A 22,541-nucleotide genomic window follows, 5' to 3' on the forward strand; every position below is an offset into this window, starting at 1 on the left:
AAGCTGTCCCAATTTGTGCATTTGTTTAGTATGCATGTTGCTGCACACATATGTACATATTTATATGAGTGTGTGTGTACATTGTCCTCAAGATCCAAATTTTCTTTCGTTCAAAGAAGATCATCCTTCTCATATATGATAATCGATGTGTGGTGTTAACTGAGTGCTTACTGTTTGTAGAGCACTGTGCTAAGCGTTTGGGAGAGTATACTACAGCGGAGTTGGTTGACACATTTCCTGCCCACAAAGAGTTTACAGTCTAGAGGGGGAGACAGATGTTAATATAAGTAAATAATTTACATATAAATATAATAATAATAATAATGTTGGTATTTGTTAAGCGCTTACTATGTGCCGAGCACTGTTCTAAACGCTGGGGTAGACACAGGGGAATCAGGTTGTCCCACGTGGGGCTCACAGTCTTAATCCCCATTTTACAGATGAGGTAACTGAGGCACCGAGAAGTTAAGTGACTTGCCCAAAGTCACACAGCTGACAAGTGGTAGAGCCGGGGTTCGAACCCATGACCTCTGACTCCAAAGCCCGTGATGTTTCCAGTGAGCCACGCTGCTTCTCAATATGCTGTGGGTCAAAGAGTATATACGAAATTCAAGACCTTTTCCCTTCTAAATGCAGAACGTAGGAAAAGAGCACCTCTTGAGAATCAAGATTCACTTATAAATGATTTGGATATATACGAATGTAACCTTGGACGGTCAACCACTATCTCTTTGTTCCTAATCCTTTGACCTTCCCCCAGTAGACTCGTCCCAAAGAATCATACGGGCTTACATTAATATAGATTTTGGGGGACCATTTTAAAGAATTAAAATCACTGAGATGCTTGGGAAGAGAAGAAAGATCTAATAGGGCTCCAGTACTTTCCTTCAGTTCTTTCAGAACTGGTGTAATTCTTGCCTCAAAGGTTCACCATTTCAGTTACTGACGCATGTGACCCACCCACCTTTAAAATGTGCACCAAATAATGGCATTTGCTTTCCTCTCCAGTGACAGAAATCTGATAGCAAAAGCAGGAGAGACAGGAGTGAAATTTGCTTAGTGGAACCAAGCACCAGTTGGTCCTGACTTCCCCTAAAGGAGAGTGTTGTCCCAAGGCTGTAAGGGACTGTACTCATATCTGCCCATTTTCTCCTAGGCCTGCATCAAGTGTTCCTTTCAAAGCTATTTGTGCCAGACCCTGTCCCCTTTGTACAGTCCCTGGCTGCTTGTCAGGGTTTGGACCGACTACGAAATAGTTGAATGTAAATTGTGGTTTAAAATTATTATTATAATAGTAGTTGTGATATTTAAGTGCTTACTGTGTGCTAAGCACTGGGGTAGAAACAGAACAACCAACTCAGACATAGTCCCGGTCCCACTGGGGACTCATAGTCTCGGGAAGGGAAGGAGAACAGATATTTAATCCCCACTTTACAGATGAGGAAACTGAGGTGCAGAAAAGTTGTGCCTTGCCCAAGGTCACACAGGCAAGTGGCAGGTTGTGCCTTGCCCAAGGTCATGCAGGCAAGTGGCAGAGCCAGGATTAACTCCTTGGTCCCTTGATTCCCAGGCCTATTTTCTTTCCCCTAGGCCAAGCTCCAGGGATTTACTTGCTATGATTTTTTTTTAAAAAAAATTTGGGAGTGAAAATGGTTTTGAGATTTTGCAGTATTGTCCTCAGCTTCCGGCAGAAGGATACAGTATCAGGAATTATTTTATCCCATTTATGAGATGATATTTTCAGTGAATCACTTTCTAACGTTTAGACTACAGATACATGTGGTTGCAGTTTTTCCATGTCTTTTACTCCCCAATCTTCATTTAATAAGGGGAGAACCTTTTGGAAGATATTTCTGGGGATTAACTGCACTCAGCTAAACTTGGCTCAAAAAAAAGTCATTACTGCTGATCATTTGTCTCTATGAAATACCTTTTCCTTCTCCAGTATTGCTCATACAGGGTTTTGAAAGTGCATTTCAGAATCTTGTATTGTGATAAATTTAATGGTAAAAAGTTCAAAATAGTGTGTGTTTCCTGCTGCAATGATTTTCAGTAAATCCTCTGAAAATCAATTTTAATAGAAGAAAACGCCACATTTCAATTTCTGGCCGCAGTTGTCCATTTAAATGAATGGCAACACATTCTTTTTTTTCCTCCCATGGCATTTGTTAAGCGCTTGCTATGTACCAGGAATTGTACGGAGCACTGGGGAAGATACAAGTGAATCAAGATTGCACATGCTCCATGTCCCACATGGGGCTCATAGTATTAATCCTCATTTTACAGATGAGTTAACTGAGGCCTATAGAAGTTAAGTGACTTGCCCAGGGTCACACAGCAGATAAGTGGCAGAGCCAGGATTAGAACATTTTTAGAACAATTCCGGTAACAGTTTTGTCAGCCTAGAGAAGCACAACAGCTGATATATTCTTCATTGAGTAGCTCACTGTGGGCAGGTAATATGTCTGGTAGCTCTGTTGTACTCTCCCAATGCTTAGTACAGTGTGGTGCACACAGTAAACACTTAGTAGATACCATTGATTGATAGACTGTTTGATAAGTATGAGTGCAGATTCCTTATTTAATAAAATAAAAGAGATTTCATGATTATTTTTCTTTTAGTGTTAAAGTAAAATCAGAGTCCCAAGATCCATCATCTTCATGGAGATCTCTTATTCCAGTCATAAAGGTCAATGTTAGCACTGTAAGTGAAATATTCTGTATTTAACTCAGTATATGTGGAATAATCATTTTTAGGTTCATTTGAGAGGTACAATTTCTAATTATGGAATTAAATTAATTTCATGTAAGCCTGGTGTAGTGTTATCAATTTCTGTGAAATGTGAAAATGATTTTTCACAGCTGTATTATTTTCAGTCCAGATTTGTCAGTCTTTAAAAAAAGACTAAGCACACAAATGTCTAAGATATTATAATTTCATCTAAGTGCATGAGCAGATTTACTTACCTGCAGCATAAGACTGAAGAGTTCTGTCTTATTTCAGAGTCATTTTATTAGGTAATTGCAAACTAGATTTTTTTTAGGCGAGTCTAAGAGAGCATTACAGTTACCATATGGCAAAATAAAAACAGTCCAATAAAGCATGTTTTCCCTTAATCCTTTCCAGGGTCGTTTGGCATTTGGGAATCATTATCAGCCGCAGACTCTCTGTATTAACTTCGATGATGCTTTCTTAACATACGCCACGAAACCACCTTCAAGCCATCTTGATCAGTTTATGCATATCGTAAAGGGAAAATTGGAAAATGTCAGAGTTATGCTGGTTCCCAGTCCACGATATGTTGGCCTTCAAAATGATGAGTAAGAAAGCTTATTTGGAGCTATTGAATTTAAATATAGTTCATTATGGTAGCACTGCAAATCTCTTTTAAGAGTTTAGAGTGCCTTTAGTGAAACTACATCTCTTTTCTTATGGTTTTTGTGGACTTATTTGCTCCCTCTGGTAAATTCACTTAAATGCTTTGACTGATGGGTGGGATATTCTGCAATCTGGTCAAATTTGGGAATTTTAATAACTCAAGCTTCTTTTCTTCCTTTAATGTAATTTTCTTGTTCCTGACGATGGTAACATTTAAAAGAGGCGTAATTACACTATGAGCAAAGGGTGAAGAAAAATCACAAGTATTAGTATATCTAAGTTGATGCTGATTATTTTAGAAGTTACTTAGGCCAGAGTCCTAGGAGCAGGTAACTGATCCATAAAGACTATTGCATGAGAATAATTGCAGTGCCTACTCATGCTTGATAGGTTTGGAAATTATTAGTAATTTTTTTATGGTGGTAGTTAAGTGCTTACTATGTGTCAAACACTGCTGTAAGCCCTGGGGTAGATAAAGATAAATTAGGTTGGACACAGTCCCTGACCCATGAGGGGTTCACGGTCTAAGTAGGAGGGAGAACAGGACTGAAGCTCAGAGAAGTTAAGTGACTTACCCAGTGTCATGCAGCAAGCAATTGGCAGAGCCGGGATTAGAACCCAGATCCTTTGACTCCCAGGCCCATTTGATTTTTCCACTCAGCCATGATGTCTTCCATTTCATTAGCATTTTATTTTCAAAAAGTCTAATATTTTGTTTTAGTCAATATTTAATCACTAAATACTTTTAAATTTTACTGTGTGCCTGAGTTACTCTTGATTAAGAATGATGTTCTGCAGGAAATGTAAAAAGATCGAAACCAAAATCCAACATTCCGCAATAATGTGGGATTCTACACTGAGTTGCCTAGGATTCTTGTGAGATGGAATCATAGAGGGTATTAGATGAAATCAAAAATGATGAAATTGCGATAATGTGGATGCAAAGTAGAGAAAAGGCAGAAAATATCCCTCTTCTTAAGAACTGACATTTAGACTAGAAGATATGATCTTCACACCATTAAGAATCTCCCTGTCCATTAACTGCAGTGCATCTGATGCAGTATTTAAGTTTAAGAGTTCCGGCATTAGGTGTATCCATGCTTAACATTTTAACCTTTAGATCTTACAGTCATGAACTGAATTTTATTTTGGAAGTTTTTATTTATTTGGATTAAAAGAATGCCATGATTTGGGAATCTCTAACCTCTCGTGTGGGTGCTTTCAAGGTGTTGTACATTTAATATTCAACAAATACATAATTTTTCCCTGGAAAGAAATTGTCCCAAAGCAGAGGCTTTTAAATAAATGATTCCTCCAAAAAATATTTCAAAATGGAATTCAAGCCTATATTTAATCAAGAAGCAGTATACAGTGTGAATAACGTGATCAGGTTTGTGAAAACAGTGGAGAAATTGAGATTTAAAATTGTTCTTACTGTTTTGTGGTCAGAGTTTAATTTTCATACTTTTTATGTACTTGAGAAAGTGAGTGTAGTATTTCAGTATCATCAGATTAAATTTATTACTTCTTGACATGATTAGATGAAGAATGCTAGATTGAATATACTGCATTATACTAATTGCCTTATAATTGAAGATGATCTGTCCCAATGGCCTGCTATTCTATTCTGGTAGAAAACAATTAAAAATGAAATAGAAGGGATCTAGGGCAAGGAGAAAAGTTCTTCAGAGCAGATGTAGAACAAAAAGAAGGCTTTTGTAGGAGTTTGTGGAGTATATCCATTCCTGCCTCTGGATATGAGTTAGAGAAGCAGCATGACTCAATGGAAAGAGCACGGGCTTTGGAGTCAGAGGTCATGAGTTCGAATCCCAGCTCTGCCACTTGTCAGCAGTGTGACTGTGGGCAAGTCACTTAACTTCTCTGTGCCTCAGTTACCTCATCTGTAAAATGGGGATTAAGACTGTGAGCCCCACGTGGGACAACCTGATTCCCCTGTGTCTACCCCAGCGCTTAGAACAGTGCTCTGCACATAGTAAGCGCTTAACAAATACCAACACTATTATATATGATATTTCCATCTCTGATAGCTCAACCTGCTGAAGTAAAGCATATTGACGTTTAATAGCCATATATGGCAGGCGTTCTTGGAGTCTGGAAGTATTGAATAGACAGTTGAATGTAGAAGAGGGCCCTTTCACAGTTTTCCTACTATTTTGTTTAGTCTTTCTAAAATAATAATAATGATAGTGGTATTTATTAAGGGCTTACTGTGTTCCAGGCCCTGTACTAAGTGCTGGGGTGGATTCCAGCAAATTGGGTTGGAAACAGCCCCTGCCCCACATGGGGCTCCCAGTCTCAATCCCCATTTTACAAATGAGGGAACTGAGGCACAGAAAAGTGAAGTGACTTGCCCAAGGTCACACAGAAGACAGGTGGCGGACCTGGGACTAGGACCCACGACCTTCTGACTCCCAGGCCTGTGTTGTATCCACTGTGCCATGCTGCTTCACCTAAAATGTATTGCAACTTGCACATCAGATTAATCATGACATCCTTATTGCCTATTTCTTTGTGGAAATACAAATATATTTCTCTTATCCCATTTCCTTTTTGCTAGTAACAGAAAATGATTCGAGTGGATGACTTTAAAATCTGTTTGACCTCTTTCACAATGACCTCTTTCACTGTGACCCCTTTCACTGTCACCGTCATAAATGATGACTTGAGGCAGTCAAATGTTAGTTTACAAAGCAATTTTGCTTTCCCTTCCATCTCTAGTCTTTCCCCAACCCACTGGTATTGCCAATCTTTTCCTTAAATGGTTATGCCTGCTTTTTTTTCCTCCTTATGGTCACCCATACATATGAAATGGAAATAATTATGAGAATAAAACAGATGCAGTTTACTTTTGGGGTGTGGCGAGGGGGCTCTTACTATAATTTATCGATTAAGTTGGGAAAATGAATATGAGTTCTCATGAGCCACTTTTAAAAATTAGCGATACCAAAAAATTGAATTGAAGTTTTTGGTAAAAAGCTACTATTAGTACCCACTTTCCCAAGTCAGGAATTTTTATTATGGACAAGTTTGTAGAAAGAATGTGTAATTTGTAAATTAATTTGTAGAAATAATTTAATGTGAATATGTTATTTACAGGTTCTTTGTGGTGTTTGATGTATTAATTTTCCCCCAGAATGTTTCCAGTTAGCTCATTTTAGTATGTTGCAGAGTTATTCTCTGCATAGTCCCAAATTAGAAGCTAGCAGGAAGACAGAATTGTCTTGGTGTATAAAGTTTGCATGTTATTTGTTTTAACAGACCACCAAGATTAATGGGAGAAGGTTTTGTTGTGATGCAGTCCAATGATGTTGACATCTACTATTACATGGATGAGCCAGGTATCGTTGCGTATATTGAAGAATTGTCTTATATTTCCTGTTTGTAGGAATTGTCCTGACCAGGGCTTTTAGAGTAAAATGAAATAGTGCATATAGGCATAATTATTGACTAAGATTCACTGAATGGAAATTGGGGATATACTTCCACCCATTTAGACTGGTTAATTTAGTTGCTGCAGGACCCAAAGAGTTAGGAATATAAAAGCCTTTATTTCAGTTCCACAGAGAGCCCAGAATACTTTGACACATCTGCAATAAGTGTGTAGGAGGAAAAAACATATATTGCATAGTGACTGTGTAGTGACATTTAAGATAACCATGATAATAATAATTATGGTACTTGTTAAACCCTTACTGTGGGCCAACCACTGTTCTAAATGCTGGGATAGATACAAGATAATTAGGTTGGACACAGTCCCTGTCCCACCTAGGGCTCACACTCTTAATCCCCATTTTGCAGATGAGATAACTGAGGCACAGAGAAGTTAAGGGACTCACCCAAGGTCACACAGCAGACAATTGACAGAGCTGGGATTAGAACCCAGGTCCTTCTGATTCCCGGACCCGTGCCAATGTTAGTGATGCAACCTGAAAGAGGCTGGGGATTTAAGAGTGGGGTTTCTAAGCATGTTCCACCTAAAGGGCATCAGACCTGAACAATAATATGAAAATGACCAAATATCTGTTGATGTTTTCAATTTTTCAATCCTTTGCTATGGAAACTTTTTACATACTAACTGTAAGCAAATTCCTTTTCATGGTGGTCTTGTTGTGTTTTAAAACATAGGCCCAGTACCAGAGAAATCTGAAGAAAATATTGAAGGAGAAACTAGCAATGAGGATAATAAATTGCAAGATTTGCCTCCTTGTTGGGGATTAGACATAGTTTGTGGTAAAGGCACAGATTTCAACTATGGACCTTGGGCTGACAGACAAAGGTATTTGAATCAAATAGTCAATATTTATTTATAATACTTCCCCCAAACAATGTAGTGAAATTACCATAATTTTTTTTTATTAGGATTTTCTTTAAATTTATCCAAGTAGTCAACTTGCAAAATTAAAGGGACTATCAGGAAGCACTCTGATCCATTGCAGATGAGAGTGAACAAATCTTAGAGAATATGGAGGGTGTAAAATTGATTTGCCTTATATTTTTGAAGGCTGGTGAAGGTTTAATTCACTGGCATTTTAGTGCTTGCTATGTGTAGAGCCCTCTACTACTCACTTGAAAGCATCCATTTCACGATAATGACAAAGCCTCTGAATAAGAATATTGAACGATTTTTTTAAAAGTTAGCACTTGTTTTCATCTATGTGGAAATACTGTAATTCGCTTCTGTGGAGGACCACAGAACAGGGATCCAAGACATAGGTGCCAATTGTTCATTATGAACGGTGTTGCATAAATGAGGCAGGGATTTTAGCGAGGATGAAGACAGAGCTTTCCAGAGCTAACAGAACAGAAAATCCAAGTTTTGGGCTTTTTTCAGCTCCTAATGGAGATGTGATAGAAGAGATCTGGTCTGGAAATCCCCCTGCAAAAAGCTGTGGGTCATGTATGGCTTTAGGGTGCTCTCTAAAAGATAGTAATTAGTCCTCAGCTGGAAGCACTTTTGGAGTCTCCAGAGCGCCTTGTTTTCTTCCTTAGCTCTATCTCTCCGTAGATCAGGAAGGCCCTTTAAATGTCATATGAGCATAGCCCTTGGCCTCTTGATAGAAAAATAACTCAGCCCTTCACCTCCCCACCACCAAAGCATATGGTTATTTATTTTTGAAGATTTCCAGAGATGAAGAGTCCCTAATCTTTCTGCTGTTGCTCATTGTAGCATATTCCTTAATTACAGGCAAAATCTATCCTGCTTTAAGTTAAATTCTCTGTATGCTAATTAACACACCCATTCTATGTTCAGAGATTTTAGCATTTGGAAAACCTTTATTAGGAAAGATGGTGGAAATCAATTCCACATTTCATTTGTGTCGTGAGAATGATAACTCAATTTTGACATTGTCTCATTGTCCAGAGACTGTCTGTGGAAGTTTTTCTTTCCGCCCGATTATCAAGTTATGAAAGTTTCCGAAATCGCACAGCCTGGGAAACCAAGACAGATTCTTGCTTTTGAACTGCGGATGAATATTATTGCAGATGCCACCATAGACTTGCTTTTTACGAAAAATAGGGTAAGTAATTTAATAGCTTTCAAGTATTGGAAATTATATAAGGGAAACATTTGGTCATGAAGTACTTGTTGAACTTCTGCATGATACTTAGCATTGTAATGGGTCTTACTATCATTTTGTAGCATCCTCTTGGGCTGGGGAGTGGGAGGAGTGGAGGATGAGACTACAGGAGCCCTAGTCTGTTTCCAGACAACTTAAATTCAATCACTAGTATTCATTGGCCTCTCAGCTTTCTTTGTGTAAAGAATTCTATTAAGTGCTGGGAAAAATGAAAGGATAAGCCATCCTTGGCCCTGGAGGGGCTCACGATCTAAGAAAGGGGAGAGCCCATTGATGACAGATGTATAAGTAAAGATGAAAGAATAAAAAGACAAAGATATACGGGATTAAGAAAATAAGGCAATACTACCAAGCTGTGGTCTCTGAGAATCATCTCCAGACATATTGGAGTGATTGGGAAATTTAAGGAGGGAGGATTGGGGCTGATCCTGTAATGTGGGGGGCCTGAATTATCTCCCTTTCTTCCCCATGCTCCTAAAGTGGGCCTGAACTGAAGTGGGTTTGCTGGTCCTAGAAGCTCCAAAGCCAACATGGGAATATAGGGCAGTAGGGAGTTTTAGCTTGGTATTGTGATTTTATTTGTGAAGCAGCATGGTGTTGCTTATAGAGCACAGGACAGGGAGCCATGGGTTCTAATCCTGGCTCCATCACTTATCTGCTGGGTGACCTTGGGTAAGTCACTCTACTTCCTTGTCTAGATGGGGAGACAGGCATTGATATAAATCAATAATAATAAGTAATATAAATAAAATAGTCTCTGTCCTTCATGGATTCACAGTCTAGTGGAGAAGATTAGGTATTGAATCCCCATTTTACAGATGAGGAAATAGAGGCACCAGAGACACTGTGACATGCCCAAGGTCACACCAGGCAACTGGCAGATCCAGGATTAGAACCCAGGTCCCCTGGCTCTCAAGACAATGTTCTTTCCACTAGGCCACCCTGCTCCTTTTTCCTTGCCAACCGGTTCAGGACTTATGTTCTAATACATTTTTTAAATCCTTCAAATGTGGACACTTTTTATCAGTAGTGTTTATTGAACATCTGCTATGTGCATATCATCAGGGAAAGTACAACAAATGAAAGAGATTCTCTCCCTGCTCTCAGGAGTTTACAATTTAATGGATGAGATAGGCAGATGCAAATGATTTAAAATAGCGGAGACAAAGGGAAAGGAAAAATGCCATGACTGCTAATAGCAGCAGGCATATGGTTGGATAATTAGATAAATAATTGGGTAAAGTTGAAACAAACATAATTGTTCAGGGTAGGCAGGTAAACATTTCTTCTTAGGTCCCAAACTCTGAAAGATTGTTGATGAGTAGCTCTAACAGGAATAAATGATTTTAAACTTGTTTTGTAGGAAACGAATGCTGTACATGTAAATGTGGGAGCAGGCTCATATTTAGAAATCAACATTCCTATGACAGTAGGGGAAAATGGTAAGATGAAGTTAAAATTTATTTTATAAATTGAGTACATACTTTTCTTTCTATGCAGTGTGTGTCAAATTTTCTTCTTTGGACCCTTTTTGGTTTTCAGTTTATTGTTTCCACCTATGTAACACTAATTTGGGACTCATACTATAAACAAATTACTTGTTTTTTTGAAGATCATTAACTTTTCTTGATTCAGTTTTTATTCTGAAAAATTCAGAGTCTGTCAGTAAAGTACTTTTTTGCCCTTTGAGAGGCATGTTCATTCTTTTAGGCCACTAAAGTGTCATTCATTAAGGGTCCTGCAGTCCACAGTGATTGACTGAGTGACCCCAAATTGAGCTGCCTACACCCAGGAAGTCACTGGCTGGTTCTGCTAGAGAACATTGATTTTTCAGAGGAATTTTACACTGGATACATCTGCTTTGTACCTCATTCTGCAAAAGGCAAACTTCCAATGCCTGTCACAGATGTGTGAAGACCTCTGATGTCACCATACCTTTCTGTTGGCAGATTAGCTGGCAGATATTCTGTGTACATATCTCTAATTTATATTAATGTCTTTTTCCCCTCTAGATGGTAAGCTCTTTTTGGGCAGGGAATGTTGATTGTTCTGTTGTACTCTCCCAAGCGCTTAGTAGTGTGCTCTACACACACTAAGCACTCAATAAATACAGTTTAATGTCCCTAGGTCTAAGGCATGTATTACACTGTTGTCCTCCTGGGAAGCTCCGAGTAGACAAAGACCTTCCCTAATTGAAAGTTAAAGTTCTTGTCCACAGCTCTTAATAATGCCTTCTTGTTTACAATATTACTATCTATAGATTTGCTACCGGGGAGGAAGCTGAATAGAGACTCCCTTATTGTTCTCGTTTACAGTGTTGTTATCCAAAGATTTGCTCCTGGGGGAGGGAGCTTAATAAAGATGCCCTTATTGTTTTCAGATCATTAGCAGATATGAACTGGCAAATTAGTGCCCATAAGGAAGAAATAGCACATGCACATTTTAGGAAAAAAATGGAGATGAAGCTCCCCCCACCCCAGTGCTAATCAGGGAGATTTTGGGCGATTTAACGATCCTGTCCTGGAGCATACCCTCAGGAAATAAAGAGCTGGACCTCAAGGCAACCTGCTTAAGATGTTATGTGTAGAGTCTCTACCTGATAGCCAAAGAGGGGGTTCTGGTATGAGTTGGTGCTAGGGGAGTGCCGGTTTGGTGATGCATGTTTCTGAGATCCCAGAATTCTTGGGATACCATTTTCATTTTACTCTGGGCCTTCAGTGTTAAAGGAGTATGGGAACATGCCCCAGTGATCCAGATATCTCCTTAGCTCTTTCTCTTGCCTGAACTCCCTTGGAGAAGCCATCTGGATTCCAAACCTCCCACAACACTGCAGTCCATTCATTTCAAGTCGAGAAAGACTGGAGTTCCTGGAGATTCATATCGCCAAAGACTGTCAGTTGAGAGCCATTGTGTGTGAATGGAAAATGAAGCTGCTACTGGTTGGGGTTAAAGGAACTTAGAGGCTTGGAATAATTATCAAATGAGCATTTTTTTTTTGGCCTATGAGGACATCATAGACTCAGAGTGTTATTAAGATCACTGCATCCGTAGCCTGTTTATTAATATGTGAAAAGGGACTTTGGTTCATCAGTATAGCTCGGATATATTTTTTTGGTGTTGGTTTTGTTGTTTACAATGCTTCAGAATCAAATAATATTTATGGTAACAGAATAAACTTCCATCATACGTTTGTAAATTTCAGTTGTTTTGTAGTTATTTAAGCAACTTCCTTCTTTTGTGGTAAAATAGCAGCAGTGCTGCCAACAAGCTGTTGTTAATTGTCATTTTGTTCCATCTCTTAGGATACACTCCGGCAATCAAAGGACAACTTTTGCATGTTGATGCCACAAGCAGTATGCAGTATCGAACACTGTTAGAAGCAGAGATGTTGGCAGTAAGTATATTTTCTGTATATGCACGATTCTTGACGCTTTGAGATATGAGAGAGTTTACATCTCTAAATTTACACCTTGTTACAACTTCACAATGCATCCAGCAGTTTTGACTTTGATAACACCAGTTTCCTTCACGAGAGTAAGTCTAGGGGCACGAGAGGTTGAACGGGTAAAGGTGCCTGGAAGCTGCAGGGAAATGGGAAGCATTTGTAAAAATAATAGGAGACTGTGGAGGTGGAGGAGAAAGTTTAAAGAGAGTAGAGGGAGTTACTTGATAACCAGACAGAATCGCCAGAGTGGATGGACACATCCATTTTACTTGCGCTGAAGTATGTCAGCACCTTATTATGGAACCCAAAGAAGCGTAGCCTAAAGGAAAGAGCACAGAACTGGAAGTCAGTAGGCCAGGGCTCTATTGCTGGGTCTGCGCATACCTGCTGTGTGGCCTTGGGAGGTCACTCATCCTCTCTGTCCCTCACATTCCGTATCTGTAAAATGGAGATAAATTACCTATTCTCCCTCCCTCTTAAACTGAGCCCTTTGAGGGACAGGGACTGTGTCCAACCTGATTATTTTGTATTTCCTCCAGCGCTTAGTACGGTGCTTGGCACATAGGAAATGCTTAACAAATACCATCATCATTATGATGAAGATGATGATGATGATTATTATTATTATTAATATTATTTGCCATGGCTGATCTGATTCTCTTGAATTTACCTCATTTTTCAGCACAGTGCTTGGCACAAAATAATCACCTAATAAATACCATCGTGGGCAGGGAACTTGTCTACCAACTCTGTTATATTGTACTCTAAGTGCTTAGTACAATACTGTGCATTCATTCATTCATTCAATCGTATTTATTGAGCGCTTACTGTGTGCAGAGCACTGTACTAAGCGCTTGGGAAGTACAATTCGACAACAGATGGAGACAATCCCAACCCAACAACGGACTCGCAGTCTAGAAGGGCATGCAGTAAGTGCTCAAAAATGTGATTCATTGATTGAACATTAATGGAACCATAGTATTTTTTACTGAGTTCAGAATGCTGGGTAATTTTGGTAATGAGAGAAGCAGTGTGGCTTATGAAAAGAGCACGGCCTTGGGTGTCAAAGGTCATGGGTTCTAATCCCGGTTCATCACTTAATCAGCTGTGTGACTTTGGGCAGGCCACTTAACTTCTCTATGCCTCAGTTACCTCATCTGTAAAATGGGGATTAAGACCGAGCCTACCTGGGACAGTGATTACCTTGTATCTACCCCAGTGCTTGGCAAATACCATCATCATTATTAAAGCTATGGTATCTGTGGAATGGGTACTACTTTCCCATTTATAACGTTGCAATGGGAATTTGTTTTTTTAATGGTATTTAAGTGCTTAGTATGTGTCAAGCATTGAAATAAGCACTGGGATAGATACAAGCTAACCAGGTCAGCTACCAGGTCAGATACTGTCCTGTCCCAATCTAAGTAGTTGGGGGAACAGGCTTTGAACCCCCCTTTTTGCAGTTGGGGAAGGTGAGAGAAATGAAGTGACTTGCCCAAGTTCTTGTAGCAGGGAAATGACAGCCCTCTTATTCCCAGGCCTGTCCTCTTTCCACTAGGCCATGTTATTTCACAATGTTTTGACTTAATAATCGGTTTTAAGGAAGCGACTGTATTGTAAATCTGCGGCATTCAGAATAAGCTGTAAGGTGTCATGCCTGAAATGACTCAGGAGTTTCCTGTAATCATTCATTAGCATTTTAAGGGTTGTCACCCCAAAATAGCTGCTGTTACCATTTTCAAATTTTTTTCATCAACGGATGTCACTATTTGAAATTCAGTTGTATTTTTAAAATATGTGAATTAAGCAGTGACTGCAGATATAATGACCTTAGCCATGGATAGATTAAATTATTAAAAAAACAGAGGGACCTTCTGTTCAGCTCAGCAGGAAAATAAGTTTTAATTATTCACCAGTGTATGTGATTGATTCTTCATTTTCGACAATATTCACACACTGTCATGTCCTCAGCTCTAATGTGAACGCTTCAATATTTGATTCACAGTTCCATATCAATGCCAGCTATCCTCGTATCTGGAACATGCCGCAGAAGTGGCAGTGTGAACTGGAGGTCTATAAAGCCACATACCACTTCATCTTTGCCCAGAAAAATTTCTTTACAGGTAATTTCCTTTACTCACATATCAAATGTAAAGTGGGTTTTTTAAAAATCAAACCATGTTACAAAGCTGAATATTTCAAGATTTAGAAAATCATTTCTAAAATTGTCTATAAGCAGAGTTTCTCTCCATCCTGCACAACGTATTAAATGATGTAGCCCTTAACCCAGGAATTGTCATGAACATGATCAAGTTATGAGAAACACGATGTAGTGGAAAGAGTGTGGGCCAGACACTTAAAGGACTGGGTTCTAATCTCAGCTCAGTCACTTGTCTGCTATGTGATCTTGGGCAAGTCACTTAACTTCTCTGTGCCACAGTTCCCTCATCCGTAAAATGGGGATTAACTGTAGCAAAGTGCTATAATACGGTGCTCTGCACACAGTGAGCACTCAATAGAGGCAATTTACTGACTGACAAGGACTGTGTCCAACCTGATTACCTCTTATCTACCCCAGTATAGTGCCTGGCACATAATAAGCACTTAAATGCCATACAAAAAAGTCTTCAGTACAATTCAGGTCTAAAATGTTTGACCCTTGTCAAAACCCGTTTCATTTAGGCCCCGAAGTAAGAAATGAGCTCTAGCCCCATGGCATTTTTCACTGCCTGCAGGACCCACCCAGCTGCACTGGAGATAAAAGATGCCTAGTTATTTGTGGTTGGGAGAATTTGTGATTGAGCTATTCTTAGTCCGTGGGGAATCTCCGAGTGTGGTGGTTTGCATGTGAGAGACTGTTTAGATCGCTGGGCCTGTTTGAGCATTCCAGCTCAGGTTCATGCAGAGGAGATCCAGTTTAGGTGAATGTGTGTGTGGTATTTGTTAAGTGCTTACTACGTGCCAGCCACCATACTAAGCACTGGAGTAGAGACAAGTTAATTTTATAGCCCAGCCTCTAGCTCTTCTAGGAATAAATATAATAATTGTGGTATTTAAGTGCTTACTGTATGCCAGGCACTCTACTAAGCACCGGCGTGTATACAAGCAAATTGTGCTGGGCACAGTCCCTTTCTCACGTGGGGCTTTCAGTCTCAATCCTCATTTTTACACATGAGGTCACTGAATAGAGCACTGCTTTCTGATATGCACCTCAAATTGCACTTCTTAAGGGAAGGAAAGGAATTTCCATTCCAAAGAGATGGATATCCCTTCAAATCTTAAAGATCCCCAACTAAAGGATTTGCAAAATCTCCCTCAGCAACATGTTCTTTTGTCTCATAAGTATATTGCTGATAGAAAAATTGTAAATATTTTGCAGGTCTATCTCCAATAGATTGTAGGTTCCTTGTAAGCAGGGAATATAAAAATTGTAAATATTTTGCAGGTCTATCTCCAATAGATTGTAGGTTCCTTGTAAGCAGGGAATATGTGTTTTGCTTCTGTTGCGCTTTCCCAAATACCTAGTACTTTAAATAAATGAAGGGGAAAAAGAAAACACTGAAATAAACAGGCTATACAATAAATACTCCCAGGGGCTACCTCACCCACCCACCATTCCAGGCAAAGAGTGTTGGTTATAAACTACTGCCCTTTCCCTCATTGGAAAAGTTCCCTCTCGTGGTCTCAGGTTGGAGGAGGTAGCTTGGATGAGGTCTTGCCTCGATACCTGGAGCTTCAGTGGTCGGACAGGATCTGGGCCTTTCTGATTTCAGATTGCTTCCTAGGTTCCTCTGCTGATGTTCCTAAAGAGGAAGAAAAGAAACCCATGCTGGCTTGAGCAGTTCACTGGGATTAGTGATTTTTTTCCCTTAACATACTAGACAAGGCAGTTATTTCTTAATATGTCCAAAATGGAACTTCTTATCTTTTTCCTAAATCCTCCCTACCTTCCAAGTCCTCCCCAAATCCTACCTCCTCCAAAACGTCTTCCCTGAATAATTATGTGGACTGTAATTCCTATCACCCTTTCAGGAGTCTCTTAGGTTTATGCTTATCTTCAGCATATTCAAAATTTCTAGGATTGCCTCCCTCCTTAGAGTTTAAACTCTCTATGGGAAAGGAATATTTCTTGTGATTCTGCTGTCTCGCCCAAGCGCTCAGTAGAGTGCACTGCACTCAGTGATCACAATGGAAGCTATGTCAGGAATTAATAATAATAATGATGGTATTTAAGTGCTTACTACATGCCAAGCGTTGTCCTAAGCGCTGGGATAGATAAAAGGTTATCAGATTGTCCCATGTGGGGCTCAAAGTCTTCATCCCCATTTTGCAAATGAGGAAACTGAGACACAGAGAAGTTAAGTGACTTGCCCAAAGTCTCACAGCTGACAAGTGGCGGAGCCGGAATTAGAACTCACAACCTCTGACTCCCAAGTCTGTGCTCTTTCTGCTAGGCCATGCTGCTCCCCAATTCATTCAGTCGTATTTATTGAGCGCTTACCTTGGGCAAAGCCCATAGGAATGACAGATCTTCCTAGAGAAGCAGCGTGGCGCAGTGGACAGAGCACGGGCTTTGGAGTCAGGGCTCATGAGTTCGAATCCCGGCTCTGCCACTTGTCAGCTGTGTGACTGTGGGCAAGTCACTAAACTTCTCTGTGCCTCAGTTCCCTCATCTGTAAAATGGGGATTAAGACTGAGAGCCCCACGTGGGACAACCTGATTCCCCTGTGTCTAACTCAGCGCTTAGAACAGTGCTCTGCACATAGTAAGCGCTTAACAAATACCAACATTATTATTATTATTATTACTACTAGTACTAACACTATTTGTACAAACTCTTTCTAGACCTAATTGTATTTCTTGTGCTTCTTTATATTTAAACTTGCTCTGATCACTTTGTCCACCCTCCTTGGATTGTAGCTTCAAAGGTTGGAATGATCAAAAGTAGCTTTTCTCAAGCAATTGCACTCAAGTGTGAAATCTGCTGGTTAAGTTTATTTTCAGTTACTGTGATGCCAGTGCAAGTAGCGGCAAGAAATCAACCAGATATGAAGTTCCCCATTGCGGGTGGGAGGGAATGTCCAGGATTGTTTCATTGTCATTGTTCCCAATTACTGAGTTCATTAAGTGGGTCCAAAGGGACTTCCTTTTAGGCCAAACATAACTTCTTGAGAGATACAGTAAGGGAACCTCAAAGGTGAAGGATGTAAAGTGATAGAAATCAAGCCTGGCTTTCTGGACAAAGAAAACCAGCCTAGACTATACCCTTATAATGAATATAGGAACAAAACAATTTTGTAATTCTGCCCATGGTCAGTTGACGTTTTGCAGGCCATATTAATAAGAAGAAATAATGCAGCTGTAAATTGAATGGAGAATGTTTCTTTTAAGAAGATAAAGTCTGTATTTCTTAATAAACTTGTTAATCTTTAAATTTGAAGACTGTAATCAGGAATAATGCTGCCTTTCTTATATAGGGTTCTTTGTTGCCTCTGCATCCAGTGATAAGACAGATTGCTCTTTGAGGGTCTTAAAAACTATTAGAGGTTAATGTAGAAAATGGTAATTGGGACTTAATTATTATCAATTTTTTATAAAAAAACTATACTTCTCAGTAATGAACCTGCAGAAGTTTTGGTAAGAAAATTGCTAGTGACCTTTTAAAAAGTGGGTATTGAACACTAAACTTTCCATAAATAAAAACTGATTGTGCTGGATGAAAATTCAATTTGCCTGGCTAAATGATTTCCCAGATTGTCTAAATTTGATTTTACCTTTGCAATCTGATTCAACCTTGAAACTGCCATGCCATTTATTACAAGGTAAAAGACCAAAACTGACTTCATACATTTTTTAGGAAAAATAGGTCATTTTAGGATAAACTTTGTCTACTTTTTCTTAGAAAAATATTTGTAACCATCTGATTACTTGAATTTGGTCCTGCCTGGTTGTAAAGTCTTTGAGGGTAGGGATTGTGTCTATTACCTCTTTTATATTGTTCCAAGGAGTGAGTACAGTGCTCTGCACAGTGAGTGATGTTTGAATGTGAATAATTGCTGACCCATCTGTATCTTAATGGTAATTTAAAAGTCTGTCTTTGTTTTTTTGAAACTTGGGTTAAAATACTTCATTGGGTTAAAATACTTCAACCATCTGGTTCAACAGTTTGGTCGTGTTACAGATATAATTAACTACAGTACCTTTGAACCTCATCAAATGATAAAATCCAGTTAGATCATTGACATTTATCGCTTTCTTGACCTTGCAGTTATTCTCTGGCACCTTAACGAAACAGTCTATTATCTTTACACATTCAAGCGCTATAGGTTTTATAGCTAAGGAATCAGGATATAGTAAACTGGAAAGTGTATTGTGCTTAATTTTTTGATCCCGCAATCAAACTGCAAATATGTAAACACATTGCTGATTTTATGTATTTTATAGATGACATCTACAAATCTGTGATTTTATTTTCTGTTGACTGATCATTTTAAAGACATTGTACTAAAATGAATTGTAACTATTCTTTAATTTTCTTCCACACATTATGAGATTTGGCTTATTGAAGAGATGGTTTGGAAAGTATCCCTTTCACTCTACTCAATATTTATTCTTAATAAAGTGGTCATTATTTTAGTTAGAAAACACATTCAATTTGAAATTGATATGAAAGTATTAGTTGAATGAATCATATGATTTTTTTCCCCACTATTTCCGATGATTTTAGATTTAATTCAAGACTGGTCAAGTGACAGTGCTCCTGATATTTTTTCATTTGTCCCATATACATGGAATTTTAAAATCATGTTTCATCAATTTGAAATGATTTGGGCTGCAAATCAGCACAATTGGATTGACTGTTCCACGAAACAACAGGAAAATGGTGAGAAATTATTATGGGGTTAAAACTCCATTCAAAAGTTAAGAAATGAAAAAATTTTTTCATTTGCTCATATTGTTTATTCTGAATTATGACTTTAAAGTGAACAACATTAATTTATAAGTTGCCTTTAACTGGTACTATCAGCTTTTTTTGAACATACTTATCTTTTGAGTAAAATATGAAAGAGAAAAGAGTAATTTTTCAAAATTGAATTTAAATTCATTTTTTCTTTTCTTCTAGTTTATCTGGCAGCCTGTGGGGAAACATTAAATATTGATTTCTCTTTGCCTTTTACTGACTTTGTTCCAACTACCTGCAGTACCAAATTTACTTTAAAGGTGAGAGTAATTTTGTGCATGTTTCTTTGAAAGGCCTATACTAAATCAAATTGGTTTAGTGGATACACCTGTAAATGTTAGATGCAAAATTTGAAAGTGCTCATAAGAATAGCCAATCTAAGGATAGTTTTAAAAATTTGCTAGGTTTTGTGAGTCGTAGTTTTGCATCTATATCTTTACTCACATGTAGATGCTGTCGTTATGTTTGCCAAATCCTGTTGATGTATCCCAAGCCTACCCTGAAGTCATTAAATGAATCTGCATATCATATCTGCCAATCTAAGGATAGTTTTAAAAATTTGCTAGGTTTTGTGAGTCGTAGTTTTGCATCTATATCTTTACTCACATGTAGATGCTGTCGTTATGTTTGCCAAATCCTGTTGATGTATCCCAAGCCTACCCTGAAGTCATTAAATGAATCTGCATATTCTGGGGCAGAGTTTTCAGGACATCAGTGTGCCATTTGACACCAGTAGCTCTCATTAGCAGTTTGGTGACTGTTCCTATTAATTTAGCCCTAGAGTTTTTGAATTTCCTTTTACGTTTGCCATTTTTTCTTCATTCTTAAAGTAAGACTTTAAAATAATGGTATGTGTGAATGAATCCATCTTAACCAAAGTAGCAATCGAGTTGTTTGTAATTTTCTTTGGGACCACCCAAAGAATGGAGTATAAATCAATCTGTATTTATTGAGCACCTGTTGGGTTGGGAGCACTGTACTAAGCACTTGGAAAAGTACAGTATAACAGTTGGTAGACACTTTCCCTGTGCACAGCGAGTATGCTGTCTAGAGGGGGAATGATACCTTAATTCTCAAACAGTCCCAGAAAGCTGTTAGACGTGGATAATTCATTTAAAAAATGAATAACTGGATATACACTCACAGTAATTTCTCTCTGTTGGATTGCAATAAAGCTGGTACTTTATAAGTGTGCATTAAACTCCTAACAACCATTTCCTGGAAACTTTACTACTATACTGTAGTAATAAATTGTTCTGTTTCTTTATCCCAGCAATATAATCCTCAAGCTTGTGTATTTTGCAAAGGAAAAATTTGTTAACCTATCTAAAAAATATTTTTCCCTACCTACTTTTACTTTTTCATTCTGGAGCCATTTCAGTTTAAAAATTATGTGGATTTGCCATGACACCAGATTTAGCTGCGTAATATATACTTTGTGTCTATGGATGGGAGTTTGAATATTAGGAGTGAATGTTAATATGATAAAACTATGCCTGATGAAATATTTTTAAGCTAATGCACATTTTTTTTTCTAGGGAGAAGATGTTGATCTTCATTTATTTCTACCTGATTGCCACCCCAGTAAATATTCATTATTCATGTTGGTAAAAAATTGTCACCCAAATAAAATGACCCCTGAGTCAAGTATTCCTGCCGAGTGTCAAAGTGGCCATAAAACAGTCAAGCCCAAATGGCGAAACATTACTCAAGAAAAGTGAGTCCATTGTGCTGAAGATGACTAAAGCAATGTGTTGGGGAAATGCAGAAGAAATGTACTCTCCATGTTTATAACATTTGAAAACAGTTAGTAGAATGCATTTCTAATCCAAAAAATATTTCTTTTTCTGAAAAGGTGCGGTTGGGTTGAATGCTGGACCGTTCCAAGTGTTAAGCTTACAATAGACTATACATGGCATCCTGTTTATCCCCAGAAGGCAGATGAGCAGTTAAAGCAATCACGTAAGGGTTTTTCTCATTTCTTTTGCATCTTGAATCATATGATGTTGTGATGTTGTGAATATTCACAAAAGATAGACTAAAAGTACACCCTGATATTTGAAAATGAGTATTCTCCTCAAACTTTTATGAAGCCATAAAATCATGGACCTGGATGTTACCCTAGAGGTTGGCTGGGCCAGTCCTTGCCTTAGCAACCTGGCTGTTTTTATTTATTTATTTTTATACTTGTTGGGGTGAAAATTCTGCTTATTCACTCTCCTGTCCAAGTAACTTCTTTTGGTGGTCATAAAGCAATTAGGCAGCATCCTTTTCATAAAAACATATCCCATGCTTAAATAACTTGTATATATATATTGTCTTTGCCTAAATCTGTTGTTATACAGTATATTTCAAATTTCAAAATTGCATTAGGAGATTTGTTCATTTTGATTTATTATTCCAACCATTCCTAATGGATAAAACGTTTCTTAGAACCAAGTCTAAAATGATTTAAACAGACTCACTCTGTGCTATTGCTCATTTCTCAGCTCCCACCATAACTCCTTCCCCTCTCCAGCATCTCAGCGTGTCCAGGACAGGTCGCTGGAGAGATGCGGTAGGGATAGCAGTTCACTCAGGGTGATTCTGCTTCTTGCTTCTAGCGAAGAACGAGAGAGAATGCAGAGGGAGGTTCTAAATCAGAGCCACAGTACATTTAACAGCCTCATGGCTTCCAGATAGCTGTTTTTACTATTTTACTGTTTCACAATATCCAATTCACTTTAGTCTATAAAATCCTTTCGTTAATACCAGCGGACTCTGTGTTCTTATTTTTGTAGCCTTGTCTGGATAGAAAACGTTAGTCCGTGTTGGGGAGAATGATAGAATAATGGGTCTGGAAGGGATCTTGAGAGATCATCCGGTCCAGCTATTGGCATCCAGGTGGTGAAGGATTAAATTAGCCAAGACATATGGCTGCATATTCTTTTATTAAAGATCTTTAGGGATGAAGACTGCACATCCTCACTTGATAGGGCTATTTCAGGATTTTATCCACATGACAGTAAAGATATGTCATTCATCATGCCCAGTTGAAATCACTCTTATTTTTCAAATTATTTCTTCCTCCTGTAGAAGCACTGGTTAGCAAGTTCACAAAAAGGCTGGAATACGCTTTAGGATTTTACTAAATCAGCTAATTGCAGTTTCTCTAAT

General features: G+C 38.5%; 1 protein-coding gene across 12 annotated transcripts in view; it reads left to right on the top strand.

Moving 5' to 3' along the window:
- KIAA1109 (KIAA1109 ortholog) overlaps positions 1 to 22,541 on the top strand; it is a 192,660-nt gene that overhangs the window by 49,632 nt on the left and 120,487 nt on the right. For all 12 annotated transcript variants that reach the window (XM_029076442.1, XM_029076441.2, XM_029076443.2 and 9 more), the window contains exons 8-19: positions 2,623 to 2,704; positions 3,128 to 3,321; positions 6,659 to 6,738; positions 7,526 to 7,676; positions 8,763 to 8,919; positions 10,343 to 10,421; positions 12,282 to 12,373; positions 14,430 to 14,547; positions 19,152 to 19,307; positions 19,548 to 19,645; positions 20,924 to 21,102; positions 21,241 to 21,347. In XM_029076442.1, coding sequence (XP_028932275.1) covers positions 2,623 to 2,704; positions 3,128 to 3,321; positions 6,659 to 6,738; positions 7,526 to 7,676; positions 8,763 to 8,919; positions 10,343 to 10,421; positions 12,282 to 12,373; positions 14,430 to 14,547; positions 19,152 to 19,307; positions 19,548 to 19,645; positions 20,924 to 21,102; positions 21,241 to 21,347 — 1,493 coding nt within the window. The remainder of the gene's footprint in view (positions 1 to 2,622; positions 2,705 to 3,127; positions 3,322 to 6,658; positions 6,739 to 7,525; positions 7,677 to 8,762; positions 8,920 to 10,342; positions 10,422 to 12,281; positions 12,374 to 14,429; positions 14,548 to 19,151; positions 19,308 to 19,547; positions 19,646 to 20,923; positions 21,103 to 21,240; positions 21,348 to 22,541) is intronic.

Source organism: Ornithorhynchus anatinus, chromosome 12 (genome assembly GCF_004115215.2).
Source record: "Ornithorhynchus anatinus isolate Pmale09 chromosome 12, mOrnAna1.pri.v4, whole genome shotgun sequence".
Classification (NCBI taxonomy): domain Eukaryota; kingdom Metazoa; phylum Chordata; class Mammalia; order Monotremata; family Ornithorhynchidae; genus Ornithorhynchus; species Ornithorhynchus anatinus.